Source organism: Phaethon lepturus, unplaced genomic scaffold, assembly GCF_000687285.1.
Source record: "Phaethon lepturus isolate BGI_N335 unplaced genomic scaffold, ASM68728v1 scaffold19294, whole genome shotgun sequence".
Classification (NCBI taxonomy): domain Eukaryota; kingdom Metazoa; phylum Chordata; class Aves; order Phaethontiformes; family Phaethontidae; genus Phaethon; species Phaethon lepturus.
Window position 1 is genome coordinate 40,223 of NW_010537201.1, and position 7,571 is coordinate 47,793.

Sequence of the window (7,571 nt, forward strand, 5' to 3'; positions counted from 1 at the left end):
TTAAGTTATTGTTTCTTGTATTTTTTTGTGTTGCTTAACAGCTGGAGTTGTTTTAACTGTGTTTAAAAGTCTTGCTACTTAAATCTTGAGGCATCCTCCCTAGCTTATCAATAGGACTTTCTCTTCTGCCTCCCACCCCCTATTTTCTATAATATTGCAGGTTTCTGTTTTGAGGGGTAGAAGGGGAAGCAAGAATGGGGGGGGGGGTTGGGTTGGGTTTTGTTTTTTTAACCAAGAGTGTGCTAAATTTTCTATCTTGTTTTTATTATCAGTATAGTTGACAGTGTTGACTTCAGAAAGTAATTGTTTGTTGCTTGGATGAGTACAATTTTTACTTTGTCTGTTTCATGTCCTATTGTTGCAACTAACAACTGTTCTACTGACCCATACATACTGTAGCTCTCCAGTCCTCGTTACAACAGAGCATACCTCTACTCTCTTTGACCCTGGTAGTTTTTCCCCTTGACATCAACACCCACCCCACAAGAAAAAAAAAAAAAAGGAAAAAAGAAAAAAAACCCAAACCACAACACAAAACCAAAACAAACAAAAAACCCCAACCCCAAAACAAAACGCCCAAACCCAAGGTGTTTGGTCCCAAACAATTACCTATGCAAGGTATAGTGGCATTTTTCTAAGCTTGGGATATTGGCCTGTAACTTCACTGGCTTTGCTTCTGGTAGATTGCAACATAACAACTATCAGATGCTTATGTCTGTATGCTCGTGCTTATATGAACCAGATTCTAATTTTGTGCATGGCACTATCAGCATTCACTGGAATGGGAAACGTATTCAAAATGCTGCTTTGTATTACTTTAGTGTGCTTTATGTGCCACAATTTGGAAGCTTCTCTCTTGTTTGAGAGCATACGCAAGCAGCAAAGGCTCAGTAGGAACAGAGGTGACAAGACTGCAGAATTGCACAACTTGAGGGCAATGCCAGACAACAATACTGCAGTGCTAAATTTTCTATCTTGTTTTTATTATCATGGTAGTTGACAGTGTTGACTTTAGAAAGTAATAGTTTGTTGCTTGCATGAGTACAATTTTTTACTTTGTTCTTACACTACTGTCTACTGAAGCAGTCTACTGAAAATAGTAGAAGAGGAGGCAACGCCCGGGTGGTGGTTAAGCACAGCAGTCTTGAACACACATATTCCAAAAATAGTTAGTGACCATCTTTTTGTGTGAAGCAGGAGAGAACATGATATTGCTGAAGTACTGCAAGCTTATTGCTTTACAATTAAGTGTTCACTCTTCTAGAAGTTCTTAGGCATGATCACTTAATACACCCCTACATGTAAATGTAGTAATAGCAGATGTCCCCACTTTGTTGTAAATGCTTTGGAAAAAATATGATAAACTAATATGTAAATTAAGTATGATTTTAGTCATTCGTATTGGTATGTTTTCTGCTTCTGTCCACCAAAGGTCAACAGAGCACTCCTCAAGAGCTGGAATGAAGAAGGGGACTTCTAACTGTGATACAAACCTCTTAAGTTACTTTGTGATAAATTTGAATTTTCTGTTTTGCCTAGAATATGAAAAGGTTCTTCACTTGCTAATAAAATGCTGTTAGTTTTTGCTACCCACGGATTTGTTGTCATTTAGCCACTTTATCTCGTCTTTTACATTAACTCTGTTAATCTCTATTAATTCTGCTAATCTTTTGATAAGATGAAATTCTTTTTTCCTTTTTGGAGGTTGGGGAGAAGGCAGAAGGGCACATGCAATGTGATCTAATAATTTTGACAGGGAGAGTGGGCCAAAAGCTGGGTGTAAGATTGTAGCCTATAGTTAATAATAGTTATGGTACTAGTAATGGTTAGGTGTGCGTTGCTTTAGTGTACTTGTTAGATCTATGTAGCAACACTATCAATGTTTATGCTAAAGTATTAGTGTACTAACACAGGAAGAAAAGCTTTTCGTTTTGGACATGGCATATGTTTTCCCAGATTACTGCTTGAAGCAAGGTAATAGAGCTGTATTTACTGCCTTTGAGATGTAAATGCCTGCCATGCTGAAAACTATTTCTGCAAGTAAATAATGTTATGTAAGCAGTAGTCCTGCAAAAGTCAATATGTCTTTTCTTGTGAGTAAAGTCCAATATACATACCTGGTATTTTAAAGATCAGGAACAAATACTGCACATAACTCAACTACAAAGGCAATGCACTGGAAGAACTTTAAGTAAGATTTTTTTTTTTTATTATAAACTTAAATAACTACATAATAATAGTTTTAAATATATATATGCAGCTTGGTTTGAAATTATTTTTAAAGCTATGCTGAATACAAAACTTAGTATTTTTGCTTTTTTACTATTCTATTAGCACCATGGAGATTTCACAGTATCACTTAGTGATGTGTTGGAAGCTTGGAAATACTTGTTACATGACAAACTGGGATTATCATATGAAAACATGAAAGAACCTGAAAATTATGCTGACCTAAAAAAAGCCTATCATGCCTTCTTAGCAAGAAGCAATATGTTAGATCTGATAGACATATGTCAGAAGTGCTGTGGTCTTGAACTTGTATCTGAAGATGAAGGCATAGCCCCTGTAAGTATTTTGTTCATTGGATCTCTGATACTGTATTGACATATTTTTTGGTTCCAGTTATGGTTTTATGACACTTATACACAGAAGCTCTGAATTATTCACAAGTTAATTTGTTCTTCTATTGGGGGAGCAGGTGAGTTTTAATTAAAATAAATCTGTTAGAGATCTTAAATTCACTCAAAAATTATTTCCTTCTGTCCTGCTGGATGAGTGGGTCCCATAGCTCTTCTATGAGTATATTGCTCTTTGCCAGAAATGGAGCTGAAAAATTAACTGTAGAGATTTGATAAGACTTGATTAACATGTGTCATGGAGTTTTCGCTGTATGTTCATATGCAGTAAAAATATTTTTAACAGTTATTTTGAAAGTGCCACTCTCCAAAGCAAAAACTTCCCTATACTACATGTGGTTCCATGTTAGATTTTTCCAGAAATCTACTTCAGCCACTCAGTCAGTAGCTCTGTTGCAGTTTATTGCAGTTCAGATGTTGTTATCACACTGCATGTGAGGCTACACTCTAAGCTAGAGAAGTTCTAGTGAGTATTCTACTCTTAAACTTAAGAAAAGTTAATTTCATCTCTGTGTTATTGGATAAAAATATATGTAGCAATTAAGATAAGTTTGAAACAAGCATTCCACATGATTTTATTTGATTCTATACTCTAGAGCATGGAAAGTTCAAAAGACAAAGGATATTGATACTGAAAAAATTAATGAAGTTGGATTTAGATGCACATACTTTAGTTTGTAGTGAAAATTAGAAAGGAGTTAATTGTCTGCTTTTACTGCCCACTCTCAGCATTGTGGACTTAAACAAATTACTGTTTATTTCATCTTCTAAATTTGATGTATGCTTAATTAAATGGTCATTTTAATATGAGGGAAGCTGTATCAGTAACTGAATGTTAATTAAACTGAGGTAGATTATGAACATACCATGAATTACTAGTTACAGCACGATTAAAACTGTTTATCTTCCAGCCCTAGTAAGAATGAAAAGCTTTCTCCCTGAAAAAGTGGTCAAATACTGGAGCAGGTTGCCCAAAGAGTATGTGGAATCTCATCTTTGGTGATATTAAAAGCTTGGCTCAGCATGTGACTGACCAACCTAGTCAAACTGGTCTTGCTTCAAGCATGGGTTTGTACTAGATGATCTCTATAGGTCCCTTTTTTAACCAAAATTATTGTATGATTCTGTGACAAGTATGCTTGTAACCAGCTTGCCTACCTCCTTAAAGGTTCAGAGAACCTACATTGAAACACTCCTGTGATTATAAGGCACAAAAGAGATTGTAAGGAGAACTGAAGGTCAGGAAGGGCATGCAAACTGATTTTTTTTTTTTATTTACCTTTTTTTCCCCTTCCTGTTTTCATGGGGAAGATGGAGAACTTGGGTGGGTTAATGAGCTCTTCCTAAACATGGTATAACATACTAAATGTTCTCCAAAACACAAGCAGCTGCTTTTACTGCAAGTGTATTACAGAACTGTTTGAGATATCTTTTCTAAGTTAATTTGAATCTTACACCTCATTATTTACTAAGACAGTTGTACATTTAAAGACTAAAACCAAAAGTAGAATGTAAGGGCTACACTAACCTCAAAACACTAGTAAACTGACAGAGACATAGTTTCATCAGGTTTTAATACTACTTTTGCTTTATAGTCAACTTCATATTTAAATTTATTCTAACCTTTTTATTAAAGGTTCAACTGTTGGAATTTATTTCTGGCATAATGAACAGTCAAGAAAATAATGGTTCTGTTCTTTCTACTCCTTCTACACCAGTCAACAAACAGGGCCAGGAGACTGTGAAGGTAAAAATTATTTCTATCTCTTTTTTGTAATGTTCTGTATATATTGAGAAGATGAAATATAACATAGTTTTCTTTTCTATTATTGGTATTAAAATGTTGCTGGTTTAAAAGAACTGAACATTTGTAGTCACACTCCATATCAGTTGAGTATATTGTAGGTGTGTGTATGGAGCTAAGTGCAGAAATTTATATTCTGGAAGACAGTCCTCTTATGGCAGGCACTTGATGTAGACTTAATATACCTTGAAACACCAGGGATTAAATTTTTCTACAAGTATACCATCACTCAGATATTTTCTTGACTAGGAGTTAAATGATTTGCCAAAGCTGCAAAGTGAAGTGGAAGGTGAAGTAAACTTTATTTCATTTTATTAGCTCGTATTCCCTTACGTACAGAAGAAATCTGAGTAGCCACTGCAGTGATAGCTGTAGCAAAGCAAGCCAGGTTTGTCTGTCCCAGTGGAGACTTAAGGACTTTCTGGGAATACCGGATTCTTTCCTTTTACCCTTTCAACCCTTGAAACAAGAATCTCAGAATACTATATAGGCATGCTTGAAATGCTGGAATTTCAGTCATTTCCAAACTTGCTTTTCTTGTGATAAGTGGCAATTTCAATTTAATATTTGGGTACAACTCAAACTATTTCAGAACAAGAAAATGGTTTTGCAGCTAAGGTTCCCCCCTAGATGGCACTTCTACCCCTAACATAATGGCTTTTTTGCTGCTCTGACTTGTGTAGTAAAAATATGCCTTGTTCTCTTTTTCCTTCTCTCAAATCTATCTTTTCAGACTGTCTGTCCTGGTTTTGCTGGGACAGAATCATAAAATCAGTTTTCTGTTCAGGAAAGCTGCATTTCTGGGAAGACTGTAGCACCCCTTACTGTGAGAACAGAGTTGCTGAGACACTCATGGCCAGCCATGGTATGCAGGTTTCTGTAGGGATCAAGGCCTCTGTCAGTCTCAAGACAGCCAGGTGCTGAAGCTAGGAGGAACGGAAGCCAAGACAACTGACCCAGGCTGGCCAGAAGTATTCCATACCATAAACATCACACTCGCCCTAAGCTGGGGAGTCTGCTGGAACAGCTCACCCTCTCCATGGCTTCCATCCCTGGAGGGTCTTGCCCAAGGCTCGGCTCCTGAGGCTGGAGCTGTGCTGCTCACAGGGTTTGCCAACCAGCGTTCGCTGCTGGGAGTGCCCAGCTCCCATCCGCTGTCTGGGCTGACTATAGCTCTGTGAACTTTATATTACTTTAGTGATAATATTAGTTTTATTGTTTTATTAAATCTGTTTCTCTTTCAACCTATTTCAATCCATGAGTTTCCTTTCTTTCCCCGATTTCCCTTTCTCGGCTGAGAGCCAGTTTTCGGGGGATAGAGCAATTGCCAGAGTTCAGCCTGGAGGTGGGCTAAACCAAGACACTGTCACACATACATGTTTGGTTTTTTTACTGCCTACGTTTTTGTTGTATGCGTCCCATTAAATAAGAAGAAATTCTATAGCGAATACAAGTTTTCTCATTATCTTTCCTTTTGTTAATGGCCTCTTTTTGGTCTTTGTTTTCTTTGCTTGTGGCAACACTGTAAATTCTTCAGTTCTTTCAGGATCCAGAACAGTGCTGGAAATACAAGCAATCACAATGTTATGTTTTGGGTATGTGGGTGGAGCTGGGTCACAATTTATGTCCAAACCCAATCAGTGGAGTTTCTGTGACTGAAATTCCCTGGGAGCCAAGGGAAAAATTACTGAATCTGGCACAGAACTGGAGAGTTGTTTGAAATCTTAGCCTATTGGAAGTTAAGGACAAATCCTTATGTGGTTTCATAGTGCTAGTATTTTGCCTTGGGATAGAAAAGGAGTATCTTGAAGAGGTTTCCAAGTAGAAATTGATAGCCAATTTTAATAGCTAGAGATCCAACCCTCAAATATGTTGTGAATATTCAAATACAGTATATGTAATTTCAACATACCAGTCATGCTTGTTTTTGTCAATACTTCCAGATCCCCACACATAAAGTAGCATTTTGAAATTAGGCAATGTGAAATTCTTACTCTTCCAAAGATCATATCAGTACATCTCTGATTAGAAAAAAAAAAAAAAGTAACTTAGCAGTGGGATGACCAATTTGTGTGATGCTTTCTTATACAGGTGACAACCCTGGCAAAGAAGTGTGTTTGTTCATATTTAAGCCTGTTGGTGAACTCTAAGGATGATCTGGCATTGGCTCATATTCTAAATGTTCCTGACAGAGAACTTGGTAGAGAAGCCTTCACTAACCTAAAACATGTCTCACAGGAGAGAAAAATGTCCGTTTTCCTGGTATGTGTGTCAAATGAAACTTGCTGTAGATCAGAGGCAATGAAATAGATCTATAAACATAAAATGTTGCTTTAATCTTATATGCAAGACTGACATTTGCAAGCCAAGTCAAATACTACCATAAACATAGTTTCCAGGTTAAAAAGGTATGATAGATTCTATGTGAAGAAATGGGTGCTTGCTTGGTCATGAGATCTAAAGATGTACAGAAAAATAATTGTGTGCATGTGTACCTGTAGAGCTCTAAAATGTGGTATCATAAAAACAGGAATTGAGACTGTTCATCCCAAGCAGTGACTGAAATCCTGAAGAAGTTTAAACATGAATGTATTATATGCTTTTTATTATTGCTTTGAAAATTTTGAAATCTTTGTAAATAGTGTGAAGTGAGGTCATGAGTATGCATATCAAAGAAAAAAGACAAAGGAAGAAAAGATGGCATTAGACTCAATGTTGCTGCCTACCAAATACCTCTAAAAGCAATGAGGTTGGGTTAAACAAATATAAAGTGGTATTAACGTTAACAAAACCAAGCCACTAACAATGCATTCAATGCATTTCAGTTTTAAAGTGCTGTAAGTATGTATTTTGGTTAAATAGTAAACCAGCATTTTTCTGTGCATTTGTTAAACTTGAGACTCCTGGAACCTAAACTATTTCTGTGTACAAATTGCTTTTCTTAGAGCAACCTGGTGACAAAACCCTGCCTTTGACATGTGCACTAGAACAGAGTCCAAAATTTGAAAGGGCAGTACTGCAGTTTTTTCAGCTTTGACTCAGGATTTGGGGACGGTAATGCTTTCCAGTCATTTGCAATTTGATGACTCTTGAAATACTCTTCGAGATGTGATTGTACGGTACATTCCTGC

At 36.7% G+C, this 7,571-nt stretch overlaps 1 protein-coding gene across 1 annotated transcript in view; it reads left to right on the forward strand.

Moving 5' to 3' along the window:
* PARPBP (PARP1 binding protein) overlaps nucleotides 1-7,571 on the forward strand; it is a gene marked incomplete at its 3' end in the record, with an annotated part of 13,242 nt that overhangs the window by 4,033 nt on the left and 1,638 nt on the right. Inside the window, exons 2-4 of the mRNA XM_010286431.1 lie at nucleotides 2,335-2,565; nucleotides 4,273-4,383; nucleotides 6,532-6,702. Of these exons, the coding sequence (XP_010284733.1) occupies nucleotides 2,335-2,565; nucleotides 4,273-4,383; nucleotides 6,532-6,702 (513 nt within the window). The remainder of the gene's footprint in view (nucleotides 1-2,334; nucleotides 2,566-4,272; nucleotides 4,384-6,531; nucleotides 6,703-7,571) is intronic.